The 25,516-nt window shown below is 40.7% G+C and overlaps 1 protein-coding gene across 1 annotated transcript; it reads left to right on the forward strand.

Moving 5' to 3' along the window:
* Window positions 1–1,468: 1,468 nt before the first annotated feature.
* fh (fumarate hydratase) lies at window positions 1,469–23,986 on the forward strand. The gene is made up of 10 exons (XM_017717891.2): window positions 1,469–2,222; window positions 4,658–4,792; window positions 4,886–4,996; window positions 6,066–6,242; window positions 8,524–8,706; window positions 11,837–12,002; window positions 13,356–13,559; window positions 16,532–16,659; window positions 17,846–17,999; window positions 23,754–23,986. Exons 1-10 carry the CDS (start codon window positions 2,112–2,114, stop codon window positions 23,894–23,896), a joined length of 1,512 nt encoding a protein of 503 aa, XP_017573380.1. The 5' UTR covers window positions 1,469–2,111; the 3' UTR covers window positions 23,897–23,986.
* Window positions 23,987–25,516: the final 1,530 nt, after the last annotated feature.

Below are 25,516 nucleotides of genomic sequence, written 5' to 3' on the forward strand. Positions count from 1 at the left end.
TGACAAAAATAAAAATAAATTGAAAATGCCTATTTGTCATTTCATTTTAGTCGTTATTCTGTTTTTTTACGGCCAAATCTAAAAAGAAAAAGCTAACAGACAAAAGAAAACAAACTTCACGTTGGCTTTGGCTTTTCGTCATGAAACGCAGAAAACGGGTCAAAACTAAAATCAAAATGCAAAGTTTACTTTCTTATTACTTTTTTATAGTGAAAGGCTGCAAATCTGACAAAATGCAATGAAAATGCAAAATGAACTAGATGTGCATTTCCTGAAGGAACTGCAAGAGTGCTTGAAAAGAGCTGCAGGTGTGTGTGTGTGTGTGGGGAGGTGGGGTGAGAGGAGAGATATATGTGTTCGTGGTGGGGGTTGGTCATTCAAATGAACTGTCTCTCTGTTATTATGCAGCTCTTAGTGGAGAAGCCTTGTTTGAGTCTGATTTGCACCCTCTGAACAAACAGTCATAACTCGGGAAATGTTTACTCTATCGCTTAACCAGATAGACGGTGTGAGATAAGACCCCTTGAGGATTATTTGGGTATGATGTTGTGTGTATTGAGAAGAACAGGTACAAGTTATGACAAATTAAACACAGAGAAAGTCTTGAAATAAGCAGATTCTGATTTTGAGAAATTGACATGGGAGTGAATGGGGCAGTTTTCTGTGCCTAGTGCCAAACAAATGCTCATAACTCTAAAGCTAATTGATAAAAGGATGAGATATTTTGAGGTTTCAGAAAGGACAAGTTTCTCTACCATTTAAAACTGAAATGGAGTTTCTAGGTGAGAGTTTACAGATTTTAAAGCAGATTCCCTGCGTGACCGCTGTGTCTGTGAGACTGAGTGGCCTGCTATGTCATCATTTGATGTCAGTTAGAATCTGAAGTTCTGAACATTCTGCCATTCATTCTTATGGGAGGTTTTTAATTTTTAAACGTAATTATATTAAAAACTACCAATCAGAATGACTCGAAAAATACACAGCACAAGTCACAGCGCCAAGACCTTCAAAACACAGTTTGAACGGATTCTGTACGTTAAGAGGTTCGGGCTGTATTAATCGCAGAAAAGTGTGGAAGAAGAATAAGAAGTATGAGGGATAACAATAGAGATAACAATAGAAATAACAATAGAGCGCTTCTTCAAGCTCTCTACTAAATCAACAGCAAAGTGACAGTCTGCAGTTCAGCTTTCCATGCTGAGGCGCTTTAACTGTCAGAATGAAAAGGCAAATGTACATGAACATCAGCGCCGCCTGCTGGAGATTCACTTTTCATTTTCCATTTTTCATTTTCTTTTTCAAACTGACCAACATGCAAATATATGTTAATTGGCACTAGGCGTGGCTACGGGGTACATTTTAGGACATCCTCAGCCGTCCGCGTCAGAATCGCCATCATTCCTCATGATAAAAGACTTCAAGTCTCCAGAAAAATCACCGTCATGACTCTGGTGACGTCATGATCTGGTGAAACTGAACATCAGACCAAACGGCCTCAGAGAAAAGGTATCAGACCAAACGCAAGCCTGGTCGAGCACAGATTGGCTCGCATAACTTAGAAAACGACTGTGTATCTCGATATAAATGCCGGTGTAACATTTTCACAGTGTTTTTCTGAGGCCGTTTGGTCTGATACCTTGTCTCTGGGGCCGTTTGGTCACCAGATCCGAGACATGACGCTGTTTTTTCTCGGACGGCTGAGGGTGTAAATCTCAAAGGATCGACCTCGCTCATGTCTCGGGCCTCAGTCAGCATATCCGTAACTATCCCATGAAATAATGCCCAGCGATTGAACTTCCAGAGGCGCTGAACACTTCGGACGACTTTGACCGCGTTTCTCCAGAACAACGCATTCCAAAACAAACCCACTGTAAATGTCCGTGTTTACATTTTAATGGTGTGTCTGGATACTTTTGGACACGTAGCGACAGAGAACACTAAAGAGGAAGCAAGTAGACAAGGGAGCAGGCAGCTGCCTTCCGTTTGAGACGCAGCCTGCGTTGTAGCGTCGAGCGGTTGTCGGCACCACATGTGTCCGCCCACGAAAGCGGCAGTGCGGGTTGGTTTATTGCCGGTCCGCCCCTCGCCGTGGAGGCTCAGCTAGCAGCGCCATGTACCGCACCGTGAGGAACCTCCAGCGCTTCAACAGCAGCCTCTCCGCTCTGCAGTGCTGCACTGCCATCAGGACCCTCGGCCCGACTCCCCACACGCCCCTCAGGATGGTAAAATCTCGCATTTTGTAGAGCAAAATAGTCCAAATGTGTGAAGAAGAGCGTTTGACCTTTTTCTCTGCGAGGCTAAAGCGTAGCACGTTAGCGAGCCTAGCTTAGCGGTGCAGGGAGTAGCGGGCTGGTTAGGTCCGTGTTGGACTGCTGTGAAGATTTGTAAGATGTTTATCGCTTTATTTGGTTATTTTTCGCGCAAACCGTTTATTACGCCAAGGCTATGGGACGTAGAAGCTTGTCAGGTCGGTTTGGTAACTTGCAAGGTCAAAGTCAGATGAACTGTGATGCCCTGACTGCAGCTGCTCCTCCTCACACTGAGGTTGATTAACTGTCTGCTGAGTAAACGGCCTAGTTCACCATTCATGTTGGTCCAGGGAGCATTTCGGGTGTTTAATCAGTGTTTCTTGCTCAGCACGTCTTCTGTGCTTTATGTAACGTTCATGTTTTGAATCTACACCGATCAGGCATAACATTATGACCTCGTCCTTGTTTCTATGCTCACTGTCCACTTTATCAGCTCCACTTACTGTATAGCTGCACTTTGTAGTTCTAGTTACAGACTGTAGTCCATCTGTTTCTCTGATACTCTGTTACCCTGTTCTTCAGTGGTCAGGACCCCCATGGACCCTCACAGAGCAGGTACTATTTGGGTGGTGGGTCATTCTCAGAACTGCAGTACCACAGACATGGTTCTGGTGTGTTAGTGTGTGTTGCGCTGGTCTGAGTGGATCAGACACAGCAGTGCTGCTGGAGTCTTTAAACACCTCAGTGTCACTGCTGGACCGAGAATAGTCCACCAACCAAAAATATCCAGCCAACAGCGTCCTGTGGGCGGCGTCCTGTGACCACTGATGAAGGACTAGAGGATGACCATCACAAACTGCGCAGCAGCAGATGAGCTGTCGTCTCTGACTTTACATCTACAAGGTGGACTGACAAGGTAGGAGCGTCTAATAGAGTGGACAGTCAGTGGACACAGTGTTTAAAACTCCAGCAGCACTGCTGCGTCTGATCCACTCGTACCAGCACGTCACTGTTACTGCAGTGCTGAAAATGATCCACCACCCTAATAGTACCTGCTCTGTGGAGGTCCTAGACTAGTCCAAATGTCGAAGACCACATGGAAAATCTGGACCCCCCCCCTTTTAAACCTGGCATAAACAACAAAGTTTTATCATTTTTTGGGGAAAAAAATGATGACAAGCAAAATGAAGCAGAGCTATTCAAGATTCTGCGCTTTTGTATGTCACTGTTAATGACCGTGTTCATCTTTGCACAGGCATATCAGGTATTTTTAGTCTAATCTCTTCCATCAAAGCATGTTTTCATATGACTCCGGTGGGCTCGATTTACTCATCGGTGGCTTTTGCACAAACCTTTGGACTCAAGCTCTCATGCACGCTGTCAATAAGGCAATAAGCAGACATACCAAATACTGAGAAATTTTAAAATCACTTAAAATATTTAACAGATTAAACTTTCCAGTCAACTTGTTATGCTGATAGTTTGTTTTCACCATAAATTCTATTATCAAATGGAAAAAAATGCAAAATAGAATCATTTTGTCTAGTGGTCTCAGACTTTTGGTCCCTATTGTATACTTTCTGTTCTTATTATGCCATTTTATCTGTGAAAGGTTAAGAATGAAGATGAATGAATAAAGTAGCCCAGCATCACCTTAACATTTTGCTCATCCACAGTACCAAACAAATCATCAAATATCGGTTTGCAGCATCAGTCAAATCCAGACATCTATCTACTTTTATTTTGAGCAGGTATAAACTATTGCAATTATCTGTTATATGATTGCAACATCATTTTGTATCCTGAGTAAATAAAGTATGCCTTAACATTCAGTGCGTTCGCCATTCCGTCACTGTATTTTAGGCAAACAAGTTACTGTTTCACCAAAGACGTGATGTCCACGGGGATAGTTGAAGACCTGCACCACCCATCTCAATATTGCTATTAAAATGACATTCAGAGTGCAAGACATGCAGCATTGTTTAAAATTCAAGATCATTATAATATAGTAAACTGATGAAGAGGGTAAGCAGTTGTCATAATATTACATTTTTATATTCGCACATGCATAAAATGCGCCAGCACAACAGTAGTGCCCCGTTTAAAGGAAAAAAGAGAAGGAACAGGAGGAAAAATCAAACAACTGGTTAAGTTTGGATAATGGAATAATGGGTTGACCTCCAGGCAGCTGCTTGTTGCTAGAAGTGCTGATGAAGTACCTATTATTTACTCATAATGATAATGATGGCATATCATTATCTAAGTCAGACAAGGCACCCGATAGCCAAACCAAATGAAGCACCGAGGCCGTTTCAGAGACGCCGTTTCCTGATCACTGGAACTTTCTGAAAGTTGTTCTATGAGATGACCGTTTCGTTATGTTGATTTTTGCTTTTTTTTTGTTTTAGGCAAGTTCAGAATCGTACAGGATTGAAAGGGACACTTTTGGAGAGCTGAAAGTGCCAAGTGACAAATACTATGGCGCCCAAACTGTCCGGTCCACCATGAACTTCAAAATCGGAGGGGTGACCGAGAGGATGCCAGTAAGTTGTAAAGCAGAAAGCCCGGTATGATATACAGCGCAGGCAGTGACGGTTGAAGATGACACTTATTTTGATCGCTTCTGTCTGATTCAGATCCAGGTTATTAGGGCTTTTGGCATTCTCAAAAGAGCAGCAGCTGAGGTGAATAAGGACTATGGCCTGGACCCGAAGATCGCCGGTGCCATTGTACAGGCTGCAGAGGAGGTAATTTGGTCCGTCGTAATCTGCCAGCATTCATTTACCTTGACTTTTGGTAATGTATAGAAATCATAACACCCTTAGTGGTAGAGGACACACAAAAGGGAGACCCCCCCTTTAAGTATATGAAACAATTTATAGCAGTTTAGTATATAAAAACAAAGTAATTTTTGGTTTAGTTTTTTCTTCTCCAATAATAGCAGAGGGGAACCCTCAGGGCCTTCTAAGGCATAATAATTGTTGTGAAATAATAAAAAAAAGCACATGACTAATTTGTAGTTTGTTTAATATAGTTATCATTCTTGTAATTACACAAAAGGCTTAAATGCTTTAAGGAAAATTATCCCATCAGGATTTTTTTTTTCCTTTGTGGTATTTAGGTAGATACATCCAAACAGCTTTTCTATTGGTTAGGACTTCAGGAGCCGAACTGAAGTCCTAACGCCTCAGAATAACCACTAGCATAATTACAAACTGACATTGGAATCACCCAGTCATGTTTTGGTTTACAGTGAGGGGGATTATGAGGGTAAAAAAGGTTAGTCTGGGTCTTCTGGAAGTTCTAGATACCTCACTGATTGTAAGTACGAATGGTAGCCTGACCAGTGTGTTGTAGTCAGACTTAGAAAGCAGTTAGAAATTGAAAACTGCAGCGGCTTAATGCCAGGACTCCTTACTGAACTGCTACCAGGTAAAACTAATTAATATATCTGGTGCAAGTTTCAAAAACTATGGGATAGCTTTTACAAGCTCACTATAAAACTGCCAAAAAATTTGAACGCAAATCACTGTTAGCGTAATGCTCACATATGACTAAAATCCCGTAGGGATGCTCCCTACCATGCCACAGCTGTATATGTACTGCTTTTGGGACAAGTAGTTGTGTTTATTGGCTTTTTTTGTAGTTTTTGCTCAACCATTGTAATGATCTTCAAAAGTCTTGTTTCGTCCATTGGAATCCCTCCCCCAACCCCCAGAACTGACCGTGTCTAAATCAGAGCTGCATGTTCAGTTATATCTTACATCGTGATAAAGGATCTTAAGTTTTATCTGTGGCCTTTGCTCACCACTCCAGGTGACAGCTGGAAAACTGGATGACCACTTTCCTCTGGTGGTGTGGCAGACAGGCTCCGGTACTCAGACCAACATGAACGTCAATGAGGTCATCAGCAACAGAGCCATTGAAATACTTGGCGGCAAACTGGGCAGCAAAGACCCTGTCCACCCCAATGACCATGTCAACAAGAGCCAGGTAAAGCTCCTAATGGCACGAATCGCCTTGATTTCCCTCAATTTGTTGTGCCTAAATAGGTGGCCCTGATGCTTCTGTGGAAGTGGAGTGATGGTGTTTTATTTGTAGTGAATCAAATCATCGTGGATATGAAATACATAAATGACTGAAACCCAAACGTAAGTGTTGTTACTTTTACGAAATTATGACTCAAGCAGAAGATAGAAGTAAAAGTAGTATAAATAGCTTCTATTCCTCTTGAGTGGAATTGAATGTATTAACATTTGTTCAGTTGCCTGTTAACACAAATAGCTAATCAGCCAATCACACGGCCACAACTCAGTGCATTTAGGCATGTAGAGGTGGTCAAGACGACTTGCTGAAGTGCAGACCGAGCATCAGAACGGGGAAGAAAGGGGATTTAAGGGACTTTGAACGTGGCTTGGTTGTTGGTGCCAGACGGGCTGGTCTGAGTATTTCAGAAACTGCTGATCTACTGGAATTTTCACGCACAACCATCTCTAGGGCTTACAGAGAACGGGCCGAAAAAGAGGAAATATCCAGTGAGCGGTCAGTTGTGTGGATGAAAATGCCTTGTTGGTGTGAGAGGTCAGAGGAGAATGGGTAGACTGGTTCCAGATGACCAACCAGAATCTCTGAGGAACGTTTCCAACACCTTGTTGAAAGTGTGCCACGAAGAATTAAGGCAGTTCTGAAGGCAAAAGGGGGTCCAACCTTTTACTAGTGGTAGATGAGTGTACAGATCCAACACCTTTTCACATCAACACCTGACTCAGTGAATGTAACTAGTCATTATCTGGCCTGGTCTATAAAATCTCTTTCTAGTTGATGTGTATTGAATAGAAAGCAGTTAGTTGCTACCCTGTAGAGTGCAGTGAGTCAGTGTGGTTGATATAGCATAATGGGTAACAAAGTGGTAGATCAGTGTTTAATTCCTACCCCGGATAATCATGCCACAGTGTACTGATCTACATGGCTCTTGACAAAAAAAAATAGCTAAAAGAGCCGCTAAGCTTCTAAAATAAAAAAAAAATATATATATATGTCAATAGTTTAAGTGCCAAATAATAATGTGCAAAAAAAAAATAAAGCTTTTCAACACGCCTCCGATGAGCTGTGTGATTCAGGTGTTTTTGCCTTCCACGGTGATTCTTGTGCATATTATCATGCGTCTTTGACCCGTCCAGTCCACAGGTTTCTCATCATCAGGAGGTGAATTTGGTGAAGGGCAGTCCTTCACATGCTATTGTGTAGGCTGAGTTGAATTTAATTTTCAGCTCTTTTGATTCTTTCTCGGTTTCCTCAGAAACACTTTGCAAATGAAATCACGTGTATTTTTATCCGTTCAGCTGTTTTTTTTTTTTGTTTTTTTTTGTTTTTTTTGATGGTCTCTTTTTTTTTGAATGATTCATTCCTGTTAAATACATTGTCCAGCAGAATTTGCAATATAGTCTGCTTTACGTTATCATACCTGAGCCATGCAAATTCCTGAAGTCAAGGAGTTCTGAAATCTTTCTGTGGTTATTCTTTTGCATGAAGTGCTTGAAGTGGACAGTTGAACAGGTACGTCTTTGTAAGTGTCTTTCACTAGTTCACTGGTCAAAGCCGAGTGGTGACCTCTTAAGGTCTGACAGAGACGTAGACTGTCTGTAAATATTTTTCACTTTACCATTTTCTACGCGCCAGCACTCATTGCCAAAAGCTCAGCTCGACTCATCTGCTTTGTCACGTTGTGCTGCTCTGGTTGAAATCCTGCGAGCATACAGGCGTATTTTTTGATGGGCGGACACGTCCATGTGACAGTTATATTTTAAGATGAAAAATGATTAAAAAAAAAAAAAAGTATAACAAAATAATAAACACAGAAAAACTAATAAACAGTTACCCATGAAAAATAATCATACTTCATAGTTGCTACCTAGTTAATAAATTCTATTACATTCAAATTTATAATTGTAGTTCCAATATCATTGTAGTTGCAGTCTGGAGCCCTAAGTAAGAGTCTTAGGGTAAGACCGGTAAAACTTTATTCACCAACCACTGTAACTTGTTTAAACTGTATGACTCTGTGATATTTGATGTCCATTCAGCCATTCATGTCACATGTTACGTGGTCAAGATTGGTTTGAGAAATTAGCAGCATTTGTGAAACATTTTTGGCAGTGATGAATGTGGTTTCCCCCATATCCTGTTTTATCTCACATTTCTAGTTCTTTCTATCATGGTTTAACAGATATACAATACAAATCACTATAAGTGTTCATTCACATGTGTGTTTCAGAGTTCAAACGACACCTTCCCCACCGCCATGCACATTGCTGCAGCTAAAGAAGTGCACGAGGTTTTGCTGCCCGGCCTGCAGGAGCTTCACGATGCCCTCGCTGCCAAGGCTGAACAGTTTAAGGACATCATCAAAATCGGCCGCACGCACACCCAGGATGCCGTACCTCTATCCCTCGGACAGGTATACATGGAAAAATATAACCGACTTTTGAACCTAAATTTGTTATTGTTATGTACAAGTTTAATGCAGGATGTGCAAATAAAAACCAGAAGTCTTTTCAGAAAACAAAAAGAAGCGTATAAATAAAATAAATGTATTCAAAAATGGTAGAGCAACGGTACCAGACAGCAAGAAATACATCTAACCATCACATGGCTTTCAAGTTTTCCCTTCATCAGGACAATGGCTGGTAGAACAACTTCAGATATCCAGTTATCTGTTGGATTTGCAACGAATTGTGCTTTACTCAGGTTTTGAATAGTGAAAACCTCATCCAAGCTCACTGTTCTGTGAAGGTTCTCTAGAATTTCTGTGAATCCGTAATTGGCTTTAAATGCCTTAAACGATTTTAACAGTATTTAATATGAAAATGGCACATCAAGTATTTACCTCCACTTGATTTCTTCTATCTTTTGTAATTTGTCATATTCAGAAGTTTCAGATCATCCAATTAGCTTCAGTAAAAAAGAGAGACAACATGAGTAAAAACAAAATGCAGCTTTTAAATGATCATTCTGGTTATTGAAGATAAAGATTTATTCAAAACTTATTCCACCCATGTGAAAAAAGCAGTTGCCACCCCTAAACCTAATAATTGATTGTGCCACTCTATTACATTATTTTAGTTTGGCTACATTTGGAGGGTTTTCGAGTTAAACTGTCCGTTTAAGGTCTTGCTACAGCACCTTAATGGGATTCAAGTCAGGGCTTTGACTCGGTCACTTCAAAACCTTAGTTTTGTTTCTTTTGAGCAGTTCAAAGGTGGACTTGCTGGTGTGCCTAGGATCATGGTCCTGCTGCGTAACTCCACTGCCTTTGAACTTCAGATCGCAAACTTAGAGAAAGGGAAAGAAATAGGAATAGCAAAGGGGGCATATACTTTTTCACAGTCCTGTATTATACTGCTTAATGCTCATGGCTATTAGATGGTCAGAAATAATACAATATACAACGTACAGGTCTACGTTCTCGACGTTGCACATCTTTAGTCTGAGGCTGGGGTCTGAATGCAGGCCTAATTGGTAATGTGAGACTTTTCATTTGCCTAATTACGGGCATGAGGCGTGGATGTCATGTGACCTTTAATTGTATTTAATACAACTGTTTGCGAACGGCACGACTCTGAGAGAGGGCAGCATCCAGAGTGCGTCTGTTTGTAATGTGAAGAATATATTTAAATAAATGATTCATTCTGTGGGGCTTTATTTGACACAGTGGAAAAAACATAGACAGCCAAACTCACTAATATGTTTAAAGTCTGTTATGAGTTGTTTACAAATGTAAATCACATGAATGATTTCATGGGTTTATTTAGGGCTGGGATCATTTAATAATTCATGGATAATTATCAGTAAGGCTCAGAAAATTTGATAAGTAGAGTTTATTTTTTTCTTTCCTATGAATGAGCGTTCTGCGCTCTGGGCCCATATTCGTTAAGCTTCTCAGAGTAGAAATGCTGATCTAGGACTGATTTCATTTCTAGATAAAACATAAAATTAATGATTGATTTACTTAAAAATGCTATGTGAAGTGGTTGGAATAGTGTAGTGGGTGAAACCTCTTCCTTCTACTCTGTAGATTGGGTTCAATCCCTGCCTGGCTAAGCACCCTACACTGTACCAATAAGAGTCCTTGGGCAAGACTCCTAACACCACCTTCGCCCACCTGTGTAAAATGATCAAATTGTAAGTCGATTTGGATAAGAGCGTCAGCCAAATGCCATAAATGTAAATGGAAGTGGTTCCATGCAACTACATAAAGTAGCTTTTCCTTAAAAGATTTTAAGTTGAGTAATTTGTGCTGATTAAAATGGAAAAAAGAACAAAGTTTTTATAGTTTTGTTAGATCTGAGTGATTTTGCTAAGTTATTACTGTGCTACTAAGCTGTTCTAGAAGTATGCTTAGCAGTGGGTTACATGGTAACTTGCAGTTACACTCAACAATGTGGCTAGGCGGTTAACCGTGGAGTATAAGAAAGATGTAGGCTGAGGGAAAGACAGCAGGACAGGTCAGTAAAAGAAGTAAAACAACATGCAAATAGCTGGTGCCAGGAGCCAATGGGAAAGATGTTGAATTCTCAGCAAAATTACGAATGACCAAATACTTATGAAGTAAATCTGACAGTCAAATCTTATTGAAATAGCACAACTAACTCACTGACTTGCATGCATTTATTAAGTAATATTAACAAGAGGAAGCTGGTTAAATAGCACAACATGTGATTTAGGGTTTCATGACCCTAAAACCTTTACGTTAAGTCGCTTTTGTTGTTAAACAGTCACTGGCTATGTTTACATGCACACAAGTAGTCAGATTTGGATGTTACCATGACAGCGAGCATCATGTGAGGTCCAGTTCAGCTGGTGCACTTGTGTTTTTAATTGCTTTAAAATTATGGCAGAAATATGTGCTTCACATGTACACCTGTGAGCGGCAAGAGGAAGACGAAGGAGTTGTTTTGCAACACACAAGCTGGACGTGCCGTCTTTTAAAGCTCAAAGCATAAACTTTGTCTCCTCTGCAAACCAGTTTCTGCTCCTGCCGTGTTGAATGTTATAAACTTTCACTATGATGCGACATACATGTCGAACATGCTTAAACTTTCCGATAGGGAATGTAATCGGATACAGTGTTTACACTGATACTATTCTATTAAACGTATTATTTACAGGATTACCCACCTCATTCAGTCCGAATGGCCTCAATTGGACTAGACTATTCCAGCTGAGGTGTTTACATGGACGTACTCTATTCTGATTTGAGCTATTAGTCAGATTATTAATGGATTATTGGGCGGCATGTAAACATGGCAACTGAGCTTAGGACAAATGGATCCATGTAATAGTAATGACCACAAAGAAATTTTTTTTTTTTTTTTTTTTGTTGTTTTTAGTAGCCACTGCATCTTAAAGATGCTGATGCTTAATAACAGCCGTAGTATTAATGTGACTTTAATGTAAAATTGCATTCATTTTGCCTTTTTGAACAGTGTAGCTAGTTGCTGTTGTGTGATTATTACTCACCTGAGTCAGTGTTGTGTCCTCAGAAATAAAGTGTGTGTGTCTGTGTGTGTGTGTGTGTGTGTGTGTAGGAGTTTGGAGGTTATTTGCAGCAGGTGAAGTACAGTATTGAAAGGGTGAAAGCGGCGATGCCCAGAGTGTATGAGCTGGCAGCAGGGGGCACTGCAGTTGGCACAGGACTGAACACGCGCATCGGCTTTGCTGAGAAAGTGGCCGACAGAGTCTCAGCACTCACAGGTACTTCTACACATACGTACTCATAGACACCTTGGACTGTATGTGTCAAATGCTCTATCTGTTGGTGAGTGTCAAATGTTTCGACTAGAATATTAAGCAGTTCCTTCTGATGTCACTTCAAGAGCCCTCTCTTTCTCTTTTGAGATGATTTTGAGGTGAACAGAAATGTCAGAGCTTTAACAGATATTAATGCATGCAGGTTTGTGTGTGTCTGTGAGTGTATTGGTTTGATTTTGTGCTCTGGATTAATAGACATGTATAAGAGATTTGTTTGTTCCCTATTAAAAGGGAAATTCCATCATTTTTCTCAATTGCTGCATAATTGAGCCATTTACCAGATGTAAACAGTCATTTAGATGACTTTTAATCAACTCTGCATTGTAAGAACATCAGCTTACTGCTTCTGTCAAGTTTCATCTATAATTTGTATTGTAACTTGGAGTTTGACTTTAAAGTTTGGGCATTCTATTAATATTTCCAAATCAAATCAACCTTTTTATTTACTATCCAAAACCACCAGTGAACAGTGAAGTGTCTTAGTTTATAGCTGTAATGGTAATAGTGGTAACATTGTGGCGAATCTGAAAAGTTTTCTTTGGGTACTATTTTGTCCCTCCCTGCTGTGAATGGATTTTATTATCTCAAAACTACATCTCAGGCATCAGGCACCATATTCATAACCATGATTCCTCAGACTGGTTCCTGTCACCACCATTGTGAGTATTTCTGATTCTGTGAGTTTCTCTTAATGGAGTATTTCGCATCAGATCACTCTGAATGTCTTTGTTCACATCTTAACCATTTATTTATGCTGAAATTTTGAAAATTTGGTGTAATTTCCCTTTAAATGTCACCTTAATTTCAGAGATTTTCTACAGCAGTGGTTTCCAGCCTGGCCTTCAGGGCCCAGAGATGGTCCAAACTTTTCCTTCATCCCTGCATGTTGCAAGTTGGGTTGGAGAGAAAAATGTGGCCCATCTGGGGGTCCCTGAGGACAAGTTTGATAAGCACTGGTCTGAAGATTGGCTGAAAGTGCCAGCACGTTGTAGTGTCTTATTAGTGTCCATGCCGTAATGCCACTGTTTCTTTTTGTTTAATGAATTTGATTCCATTCAGTTCGATTTAGTGGATGCGCTGAGATTAAATGGAGCCCAAATGTGCCCTTTGGTCTCTGTGCTGTCGCTGTGATGTAGAAGATAACAGACAGTAGTGCAGATGATGTCATCAAAGCATCTTTCACTTTTTACAATTCTCTCTCGCTCTCTCTCTCTCTCTCTCTCTCTCTCTCTCTCTCTCTCTCTCTCTCTCTCTCTCTCTCTCTCTCTCTCTCTCTCTCTCTGTGTGTGTTTTTAGGCCTGCCGTTTGTAACAGCTGTGAATAAGTTTGAGGCTCTGGCGGCACACGATGCTCTGGTGGAACTGAGCGGTGCTCTGAACACTGTGGCCGTCAGCATGATGAAGATTGCGAACGATATCCGTTTCCTTGGCTCAGGCCCACGCTCCGGCCTGGGAGAACTCATCCTCCCGGAGAACGAGCCGGGGTCTAGCATCATGCCTGGTGAGTGACAGACTGGTCAATCACAACCAGAAGCTCTGGTGGAGCTTTAGTGGAGCTCTAATAGCTAACATCTAGAAAAGGACAATATTATTTGTAAAATGTAATTTTATGTCATATCTTTTACAGTTTACAATTTGAGCAGAGACAGCAGCTGACATGTCCTGCTCCACTTTACACCACTTTGAGTAGGTCATTTTACTGATTGTGGGGAGTTTAAATTGATTTCTAGAAATGATGTAGAATAGGGCTGCAGATTCTTTTGACTGATAACCAACCGTTATTAAACAGCAGTTAATCATTAACCAGCAAGCTTATATTCAAAGATACAACCCATCTAGATAACAGTTATGAAACCGATGTTTTATATTCCAAATCAAGTTCTATTGGCCACTGACCCAAGTTAAAGCAAACATGACTTCCATGACCAAGGCTAGCTTTGGATCAGTGTTCCTCAGAAGCTTTTGAAAGTATAACCCTCTCCAAGCACTGATAAAACTCCTAAAAACTCGTCTGAGTTCATCAGAATGACATATTTTGAAGTTTTTTCCAAGAAAAAGTTTTTGAAGTTGCTTAGATGTAACTCTACACCTTTGCCTTCGTTCAGTATGTGCGGATCTATGAACATGCAAATTGAAGTTTGCCTTCAGGGCTTTCTGCCAGAGAGCAGCTTTAATGTTATCTCGGTAATGCTATACTAGCAGCTTATGAGGTCGACCTTTATCATGACACACTTTCTTCAGGAACAGCCCACAACCCGACAATCACAAGTCAGCTTCTTATTCGCTAGCTTCTTGTTTGAGTTTCCACTTTCCACCTTAAGTGTGCAGCAGTTACATTCTGGCGTCTGAGGCCTTCTTGTTCTAATTTTCTTGTAAGTGCTGCATGATTTAAAGTGGGACAGGAAAATTCAAACAAGAAGCTGGCAAATAAGAAGCTGACTTCAGCCTTGTTGATTTGTTGTACAGACGGTGGCTATAACACAAGAAAAATAAACCACTTGGCTTGTACTTGTTGTATCCTCAGGATACATGGATGGATCAGCATCTAGCTTCAGTGGAAATTCAGTGGCAAACCCCATCTGTTTAAGTAAAATTAACCAAAGAGTCCTCTGGAAAATGGCTACTGCAAAACCTCTGCAGTTTGGCTGGGACTGTTTTCTATGTAAACTGCACCCATTTTTCTCTGATTTTCTCATTTAAATTTGCATCCAAAAACAACAGAACCGTTCAAAAACGTACAAAATACGACACGCAGCTAGCTACGCCTGACTCTGATCCACCTCATTCCACCTTATCATTGCGCTAATGATAAACCAGTGGGTGGGATTGGTTCCTTAAGTTTGTGATGTATGAAACTGGCTGTCAGTCCATTTTTTTTTTTTTTTTTCTGGTGCATTGCAGCTTTACAGCAGAAAAACTCAGCCATGGCATTCACTACTTATTTCACTTATGATGTCTTCTGGCATATAAAAGACACCACATGTACATCTTAACAAGTTTAAAAGCTTGATTTTTACTTGAAGGGGTCTTTAAATTAAAAAGCTTTTTTTTTCGCATTGCTCAAACAGTTTGTTTCTCATTTTACAGTTATTTGGTTAATCTTTTCCATTCCTATTACTTTATTATTAGTAAAATATACATATTAGGCCTGCATCTACCTACCGTTCCAGAGAAATATAAACCTATTTGTGTCCACCTAATTCCAGTGAACCATGATCGGTGACTGCTCTAGTTTAAATTAGACATTGTAGGATAGTGAGAGGTCTGCAAGTAACATTTACTTTGTATGTCTCAATTTTTAGATAACTCTGTGAAGGTTTGAGCTTCTATTTTTAGAGCATAAGCCTGTTAGCCGGCTTCTGCTGACCTGCTCAGGCTGCAAGGCAGAATATATCCAGCTACATTATAGAAACTCAGAGCAGCAACCTGTGATGTTCAGCAGGCATCTGGTTGAATTTTAAGGGCACAGATTTCAGCAGTAAATTCTAGGCAGTTTGCAATGAACGGCTGAGACCACATTGCCTCCTGAAGCGTCACGCTTTCCTGAGAGATTTGTGCTTGTAAAATTGCTGTTCTCACCATACTGTCAGCTTCACTTGGCTGTGGTGACCCACACCACCTGAGAGACGTTTAAAATGACGTAACAAGTAAGCTTGCATTCCTTCACTTAGCTGAAACAGTAATGAACAGCGTTGCTGTTACCTAACCAGATATTTCAACAATAATCTTAAAATACAGTGGCCAAGTGAAAAATAAGCTTAGAAATACAGTACAGTGACTGCAGTGCAGATACTTTAACATTATAATCTAGCATCGCCAAAACATTGTCATCAAATAATGGTTTGAAATATTGAGCAACTCAAATTTTTTATTTATTTATTTTTTTTTATTTTGGTAATTATCTGCCAATATTATAAGAGATGATTCCTAAATGCTTGTAAATTGTAACCCTAGTGCGTTTCTGTTATAACGAGTCTAATTCTGTGTGTGTGTGTGTGTGTGTGTGTGTGTGTTGGCTATTTGAGTGAGAAGTAGAGCTGTTGAGAGGGGGTCATCCTGTACTTTGGGAACTGTTCTCAGGTTGCAGCTCTTTTTTTGGGGTCCCTGTGATCTCTGACCTACAAAGAACGCAACACTGTAATACTGGCCGAGCCTCAGAGATCTCAACAGAAATCCTCTTGACGATTTACTCAGAAAAGCACCGATAATAATAAATATTGTATCGTCCAGTTCTACGTGGTCGAGTTGTACACAGCATCATGGATGTTTGGTTGTTTCTGATTAGTGTCGCTCGTCTACAGGCAGTTCTCAAGATCAATGTTATTCAATTTCTATGTTAAATTTCCCCATTTGAAGTTATGATGTTGATAATGTAGGCTAATATTGCTCCATCAAATAGCAGTCTTTCAGCCCTAGTTTCACTTTTTTATGGAATATGGGTGTTTATAAATGTATATATGTATCCCCCCCCAGGTAAAGTGAACCCCACTCAGTGCGAGGCTATGACCATGGTGGCTGCTCAGGTGATGGGGAACCATGTAGCCGTTACAGTGGGAGGCAGCAACGGACACTTTGAACTCAACGTCTTCAAGCCAATGATTGTTAGTATTTTTTTTTTTTTTTACACAGCATCTCTACTGTTTATGAAACAAACACTTACATTGGGGTGTGTAAATCACACACATTTGGATTAGCTGGAAGCAGAACTGACAGTTGAAATCTTACTTACATAAGGGGGCAGCCATAGGTGACATAGGTGTTTGTGACTGACGTGTCCTTGAGCAAGGCACCCAACCCTCACCTGCTTCCCGGGCACTGTGGATAGGGCTGCCCAGCACTCCGGGCAAGTGTGCTTACTGCCCCCTAGTGTGTGTGCGTTCACTAGTGTGTATGTGGTGTTTCACTGCACAGATGGGTTAAAATGCAGAGGTAAGATTTCTCTGTTGTGGGACTAATAAGGATCAACTACCTTAAGTTTGGCTAGTGAGAAAGTACTGGCAGTGTGCTGTTTTCATGGCTTTACTTACCAAATATGGCTAGAGCTTCAGATTAACCCTAATCTTATCCCTAACTTTAACCACAACCCAAAACCTAATCCTCAGATGTTTTTGACGTGTTTAAAAAAAAAAAGATCACTCAAAATAAAGTGTCACCCAAAAGACTAAAATAAAGATAAAAAAAATGGCCAATTTGGCTGAAAAGAAACCTGAATCAGCCTTTAACATTAATGATGTGCATCCCTATAGAGCTAAGTAACTGTTTTAGCTATGGTACATTTGTTCAAATCAAATGAAGAAGAATGGAAATATTTCCTTTCTTTTTCCTCATAAAAAGGGAGACGATGAGGAAAACGCAATCTGAGTAAGAGAAGAGAAGCATACAGATCTAGTGGGCAGAAAAGAGTGAAGCAAAGAGAAAATAGGGTGATGTGCGGGGAGAGGTGGGGTGGTGTAAGGACAGCCGTGTCAGGGCCTACACATTAAGTGGTCCCACCCTTTTTATATTGTGTTCTTGCCCCCCATTTACCACCAAAGCTTTAAATCCTGGACATGCCGTGCCTCACTACTTATGTCCGATGCTTTTTCCTGGGAATCAGGGCTGCTTTTTCCGCCATTCCTTCACACTTTGTAAATGTGAGAGTGCATGCAGGTACACACATATATGCAGACGCACAGCATTGTAGAGGTTGTTAAATCCACCAGCTCTGTTGACAAGAAATTACTTGAAGGCCTACTGCTGTCAGGCTGTCAACACATGCTCTCTCTGTCTTTTTCTCTCTCTCCACAGATTAAAAATGTGCTGAACTCCGCCCAGTTGCTAGGCGATGCCTCAGTTTCCTTCACTAAAAACTGCGTGGTGGGAATTGAAGCCAACACGGAACGGATCAACAAGCTGATGAACGAGTCTCTGATGCTCGTCACTGCGCTCAACCCTCACATAGGCAAGTGCACTTGCAGTGCTCAGCCACCAGGGGGCACCATAGGCTTTAGCAGCAGTAGTGCTGTTGATGTGTTGCTCTATAATTTCTAAAAGCTTTTTTTAACTTATTTGTGCCCATTTTTCTCCCTGTTCGGTCACAGCTGAACAGGTTGTACTCATATAAATATTTGATTTACAAAATAATTTACATATTTAATTTACATTCATTATTGCAAAATAATTAGTTGAAGTAGCACTGAACACTGGCGTACAGGGCCACATTAAGATTAAAGTAGGCCTTTGTCTCAGGGGGACCCCCATCTCATAAAGCATTCAAGGCCCCTTGATGCCACATTATAATCATGATTGCTGTTTATGAGCTGTTTGCAGGATAATTCTCACCTGCCTACCTATGAAGTGGCTGTGTTGGTGGTTTCCTTGTTGTCTTGTAACATTCACAGGTTAACAACCTGCATTTTTGTGTGTCCAAATCCATTATTTTCCTATAAAATAATTTTAAAAAATTACATGACAGTCAAAGGTAGATGAATATAAAAAAAAATTGCACTGGCACGAGTCAATCTAAAATAGTTTAGCATGATTCTGTGTTTGAAACCTTTAACAATATTAATGGTGCAAAATAGAGAAGCTTTAAAAAGTGTTAAACGATTTGTCTGTGAAAAGACTGCTAGTGACCTTCATGGTGCAAAGCCAAGGTCAGTAGGTCTTTCATTAATACAGAAGAAATGATGCTTTTTGATCGTGGTGTGGCTGGTTCAGTTTAGCACGTCAGGTAGTGTGAACACAGGCAGTGTGTTGTGAATAAACATGAAAATGTGTATTATGATATTATTTGTTTATTTGAATGAAAAAAGTATATCCACAATGTCAAAGACAAAGCGGTGTCCAAGTACAGAGACTAGTTTATACACATTTCAGCCGTCAGTAAACACTGGCAAGCTTTAAAACATTAAAATATGTTTATATTTACCAGGTGGTTGCACAGATGCAGAAATGCACAACATAGAATTTTTAATCATTTTCAAATTTGGAAATTCCCCCAAAAAGTTCCCCTCTGCTAAATAACATGTCTTTATTTGTTTATTTATTTTTTAAATAAGCTGGACTGTCCATCTCCTTCATTTTTCCTTTTTTCTGTTTTTACATTATTTCACATAATTTGCTGTGGTACCTCTAAAGGAATTTGAATAATCGCTTGCATTTGGGCCAAACGTTCAGAAAACTTCAAAAGTTTCTAATGGATTGTTTTATTCGTTGGCTTAAACAAAGGACACCGTGCTAAGGGCCAGTTTCCCAGACCCGGATTAAGTCTAAGCCTTGACTAAATGGATTTTTTAGTAGTGATTTACCATTGATATTGCAGTTTATATAAGTCTAGGCTTAATGTGTCCATAAAACCAGCCATAAAGGTTTCAGTGTTACCTATTGATGATGATGATGATGATGCTTTTGTTTATCCAACTTTTAACCTTTTAAAGCCACCTGCTCCCACTTTGGCTGAGCTCTGGCTGAACGGCTCTGGCCAGACCGTTAGCATTGCCCTGTTGGTCAATTGCAGTAATCAGTTAATTTATTACTCGTTGTTTTCTCCAGCATCATTTGTGGCTGCTCCCAGCCTGGGGGCTCTGAGCTTCGAATTTCAGTAAGCCTGTGCTTTAATACAGCCCTGGCATCAAGGAAATGCTCAGTATGAGCCAATAGAGCTTCAGCTGTTCAGACTTACCCCCGATGATGAATAATCAGTTCTCAGAGAGTAAACACACCCAGCTTAGTCTAGAATGATACAGGCTACTGCTTTTGAAATTAAAACTAGAAACCCATTTCTTAAACAAAATATCGGTGGATGTTCTGGTCACCGACCTGTATCTAAAAGTAGCTGTGCTACTAAGCTAGGCTGCAGCTAAGAAAAGTGGGTCCTTGGTAGAACTGCTTCTAAGAAGGCTTCTTATTTGATAAGATTAGGCAAAAATTAACGATCTACCAGCTTCACAAAGGTGTTGGTGTTCGTTCACATCAATGATTTAATTAGGTAATATGTGGCAGGCAAAATAATTAGTTTGTAGTTAAATGTTGTAATGCAAGTTAAAAAAAAAGAAACTTGCTGATAACAGGTGTATTTCACACGTTGCATCCAAGTTACACCCTCAAACAGATGCACGTCTAAAGAACTAATGTGCTGTATAGGTTATCATACATTTTTCTAGCCTTTTTAAACAACATGTAGTTTATTTCGTCTGCTGGTGTTTGTCTTGAGCTTTTTTGTGGGTCAGACATGTGTGCAAAGTGTTATGAGCATCAGAAGAAGGAGGAATCTCCAGTATGGTCCTCGGAAAACCATCAGAGCGTAGGCTTTATTCCTCGGCTGTATTTGAAGGGTCCTTCTGTGTGGGACTGCCTTGGATGACGTAGCGATCTAGAAGTGCAGCCCACCTGGACTGCAGCCTAGCTATGGTTCCCCCCCAGCAAAAAAGCATCAGATCCAGCAAATGAAAAGACTTCTTCAGAAGTTAATTAGCTGGCGCAGATGTGGCAGACTGTGCTTGGAACCAGACTCCGCAAGAAGGCATACCTCCAGGAGTGGAGCTGGTGACCACTGTTAACAAATTCTCAAGTTAGATTTGTGATTATATTCGGTGGTAACGAAAAAGGGGTAAGAGGAAGTTGGGGAAGGTTCATGTGTGCGTGTGCAAATTTCAGGTGGGCTGGGGCCTCTCGGGCCAGTCGGCCTGCGCTCTGATGGATGGCCTTCATCAGACTTGCAAATACAGAAGTGGCGCTTTGCCTGGTTTCCATCCGTTTGTCCTCTCCCTAAGCAGCTGCTGAGAGAGTGAGGCTCCTAACACACTAACACAAACACACACACACCCTCAGACGCTGAACACCCAGGATGTTGATGGTTTGGGCCATCAGGACCCCAGCGAGGTGTAGAGTTCTGACTGTCTGAAATGGCTCCGGTTCAGCCACTGATCACAGAACACAGCTTTATCTAGTGCAGTAATTGGATTGAGGAGCAGTGTGAGATGAGATAATGAGTCTTTGCCCTTGTGTGGATGGTGACGTTTAACAGGCCTTAGAGGGCAGTTTTGGCTGAGCAAGTACTGATTTGTTAAACATGTAACGGTGTGTCTTAAAACACGTCAACGAAAATGTTCATAAACTGGGGAATTTTCCGCACCATCATTTTACTGTGAAGCTAAACTGATGGGCTTCTTCCTCCAGTTACTGTAACTATTATTATCTGGTTATGTTGATGTGTTGTAGCCTTTGGTGTTGCATTCTTACTTTCAGCATATTTGGTGTAGAAGCACTGGTTTGACAATACAGCCATCATCAGAGAGGAGCATCTGTTCAAATAGTAGAACAAATTTGATGGAGGGTGTTGATGGGCTCGGATACGCCTGAGCAACAGGGCAAGTGAAGCACACGCTCCCCCACTTTGTATTTGGACGAAATTAACTGCGTAAGCATAAATGTACAAAGTTATATTTTTGATGTAGTTGTATGTGCCTCTTATAAAAGAGAACTCACTTGAGATGATCAGGGTTCAGATTTTGCTGAGACATTTAAGCAGGAACAAGGCATGTCACAAAGTAGACGAGTACATTAATTTAGAAGCCCATTCCTGCCAACTAGAGAAGAAAAATAATGGCCATTTGTTGACTTAGTGTTTCTACCTTTTTGTCTCTTGATTTTAATGGACTATGCTGAAATAATGTCTTATTTTCTCTGCAGTTGGACCGATGATGCCAAAATAGTGGCTACTTTTCTCACCATTTTGATTATTGAATAATTGCTTTTGCCCTGTTCTGGTCGCCTCACAGCGAGGAGGGCCTGGGTTCGATTCCCCTGCCGGGTGGCCAGGGTCCTCTCTGTGTGGAGTTTGCATGTTCTCCCCATGTCTGCGTGGGTTTCCTCCGGGTTCTCCAGTTTCCTCCCACAGTCAAAAGACATGCAGTCGGGCCAATTGGACATGCTAAATTGCCCCTAGGTGTCATTGTGTGAGTGACTGTCTGTCTGTCTGTCTGTCTGTCTGTCTGTCTGCCCTGTGATGGACTGGCGACCTGTCCAGGGTGTATCCTGCCTTCCGCCCGATGACCACTGGGATAGGCTCCAGCACCCCCCCGCGACCCTGATGGAGAAGCGGCTTAGAAAATGGATGGATGCTTTTTTTCTTCTCAAGATTTTGCCTTATGTTGAACTAATGGCTCATTTTTCCACAATTTTGATTGTTGAAATGTTATTTTTTTTTCTTGAGATTTTGGCTAATTATGTCAAGTTATGGCTTCTTTTGATTTTTAACTACTTTTGCCAAAATAATGGTTCATTTTCTCCTGATTTTGATTGTTGATTTTATGTTAAAATATGACTTCTTTTCTCTAGAGTTTGACTAAATATGTCAAAATATTGGCTTTTCTTGGAACTTCAACTGTGTTAACAATGGTTTCTTTTCTTGAGATTTTGACTATTTAGAAGATGTGGGCCACTTGTGGGCTCAAGGTTAGGGAACCAGCGTTGTGACTGAAAGGTTGCTGGTTGGATTCTTTGAGCTGACGTATGTGACTGTGCCCTTGAGCAAGGCACCTAGCCTACAGCTGCTCCCCGGGTGCTCACTGTCCCCTAGTGTGTGTGTGTGTGTGTGTATATGTATATGTGTTCACTAGTGTGTATGTGGTGTTTCACTGCACAGATGGGTTAAATGCAGAGGTGAATTTCCCTGTTGTGGGAACAACAGTCACTTAATTTAGAATGTCTTGTTGGCAACAGGAGCTTCCCCAATGTAACAACCTATTTCGTGTACCACTGGTCTTCATCATTACACCCCTGTCATCTAAGACGCGTACAGAAATAGCTAACTGACATCAGGAAATGCCCTCTTTCAACCCACAGTGCACCCAACCCAAAGCAAACTGCTCTCCCACTTTCGCTCAAAATCAGACACCCATGAACACCAGGGCTCCGATTTAGTTGATTCCGGGTCATTTCATTGATTTAGTTTATTAGTCATATTAACATTTCTTGTATTTTCCTGGGCAAGTAAAGCTGGAGGTGAATGAAACTAGCACAGGAGCATGCAGCAAGATTTCATCAGATAATTGTTATTATTATTTTATACACAACTCAACAATTTATGGAGTGCAGCCAGACGTCTGTATCAGAAGTAGCTGTTAACATAGCACACGTGTCTTCTGTGGAATCTTTCCATGAACAGATGTAATGTATGCTCTGTAAGGATAAGGAAAGGGAGAAAGTGTGAGAAGGATTGCTCATTTATTCACATAGAGGCACATAGGAATTCCCAGCCTCAGCGTAGTAAATAAATCATAACTCGCAACGTAGAACAAAGCACCTGACCACGTTTAGAGTGCAGGCTGCAGATAAAGGAGAAAGAAAAAGGGGGTTGACCTCCTGCTGCTGTTGAAACACTTGGGAGCAAAAGGCACGTTCAAACAAAACTAGTCCTGATGGAAAGCCTTTTGTTCATCACGTTGGCTAACATCAAACAAGGGACGTGGCTGTTTGCAGGTGTTTATATTTAGCAAGGGAACAGAGATCTGCTGGGAAGTTTGATGAATTGAGAGTCTCAGTGACACAAACTGGAAGTAGTTGTGTTAGGCATATAGTTTGCAGATAAGATTCCTTTTTTCTTTTCTTTTGCTTGTGTTTCTGTGTGAAGACCATTGGCAAAAGTGTTTATACTCCCTCACAAGCTCTTTTAGTGATTGCATAATTCTCTCCATCTCTGTCTTCCTCTCAGGTTATGACAAAGCTGCTTCTATTGCCAAGACTGCGCACAAAGAAGGCTCAACATTAAAAGCCACTGCCATTAAACTGGGCTACCTGACCGAGGAGCAGTTTGACCAGTGGGTGCGTCCGCAGGACATGCTTGGCCCCAAGTAAATTATTACCATTAGAAACTGTGGAAAACCTTAAATGAGTCATCTTTGTACAATAAAGCACTTTTTGTTGAAATACATTGTTAAGCTACAAGTGCTTTTATGCTTTATGGGTTTTTTTTTTTGGTTTTTTTTTTTGTAAAAGTCTTCTAAAAATTGATTGCAATTCAGATTCTTTTGTCCTTTCATTAGTAAATGGGCTTGTTAGCACTTACCCTGTGCATTTATGATCATTATCTAGAACAGAGGTCTCCACATCAGGACTTTTACTCTAGTTTCTGGTGTAACGAAAATAGTCGACTGTCAAAAGTTGATGTTTTAAGCTGAAACTTGCATGCACTAAAGCTGATATGTACCCAGTGTACATATGACTAAAATAAAGACTCTTGCCTGTGTAGTGCTACGGCAACACATGCTGTTTTTAGACTTCAGACAAAGACGTTATGCTATGGAAATAATTTAGTTAGCAAACATGGAACCAGAAAGGACCAGTCTATTTTAGGTTTTTACACACTGAATAGTGAGAATCTTTTAGCCACTGTGGGTTAAATCAGTACACAGGCTGATGCTGGAGCTAATCGTTTGACATTTAATGGTATATTATTTTCTGCTTAGTGTCTGTTATGTGTTAAAATGTTGGATTGTTGAGGTAACGTTGCAAACCGAGAAATATCTGCTATGTATTAAGTTGCTGTCATGGTTAGTAGGGGTGGAGGAAAACTTGGTTCTGAATCGATTCACACGGTCAAAAATCGTTTTTCTGTATTTTAATCGATAACGTGGTGTTGACAGAACACAAAAGGTGGAACTTGGAAGTGGGTAAGTGCAGCGTCTGGACAGTCTGTGGCAGCACATAACAAAAACACGACTGGATGAACGAGAAATCCAACCAGCCTGATTAGGTCAGGAGTCCCAGCCTGAATGTTTAGAAGAGACATTTTGTCCTTTTGACAAAAATCAGACCACCTTGGCAGCCACAACATTTAATATCCAGTATGTCTCAGTGTGTGCGAATGTAGTACAGGCTGAACAATATAAACAAAAACGCAGACTTACTTTGCTCTACTTTGCTCTACTTTAGCTCGGCTACAGCCGTTTTCCGACAGGATAATTCTCCTCAAACGTTGAAGTTTCTTGTAAAATGTCTCTCAACGTTCGGCTTTACGAGGCTGAAATCTCTTCTCGTTCTCCAGCCTCTTGTTAGAATTTTCCCGGTCCACCTTAAATTCTGTCTGAGGCGCCTGAACTTAAACGCAGCGCCATTAAAGGTGGACAGGGAAAATTCGTAAGGGAATGGAAACGGGAAATTTTCGCCAGCCGGGTACCAAGACGTCAGCATACTTCTAGCTTATGAAGAAAAGGACCATAATACATTGAAAGGACATAAAACTAAGATACTACAGTGGTTATTGTAATTTTTAACAGAGAAAATACATTTGTGGGTTTCTTTGGTCATCTTGCCTGTTTTCCTGTTATTCTGATATCACTCTGTTTGGAGTGTGCCTCTGAAAAACCTCCGTTTGGAGGGTCATGTAGCCCTAACACGTCACCCTACTCCTCTTTCTTTATAGCCAAGGGCCACATCAAGAGTCACACATCAGCTATTGACCGTATTAGCTTATTT

The sequence above is a fragment of the Pygocentrus nattereri genome, chromosome 13 (assembly GCF_015220715.1).
Source record: "Pygocentrus nattereri isolate fPygNat1 chromosome 13, fPygNat1.pri, whole genome shotgun sequence".
Classification (NCBI taxonomy): domain Eukaryota; kingdom Metazoa; phylum Chordata; class Actinopteri; order Characiformes; family Serrasalmidae; genus Pygocentrus; species Pygocentrus nattereri.

Excerpts from the sequence above, each read along its gene's own strand:
- fh (XM_017717891.2), top strand. The coding sequence starts at position 2,112 with ATGTACCGCACCGTGAGGAACCTCCAGCGCTTCAACAGCAGCCTCTCC. Across the intron at positions 4,997-6,065 it reads TTGTACAGGCTGCAGAGGAG|GTGACAGCTGGAAAACTGGA; the intron begins GTAATTTGGTCC and ends TCACCACTCCAG. Across the intron at positions 6,243-8,523 it reads ACCATGTCAACAAGAGCCAG|AGTTCAAACGACACCTTCCC; the intron begins GTAAAGCTCCTA and ends TGTGTGTTTCAG.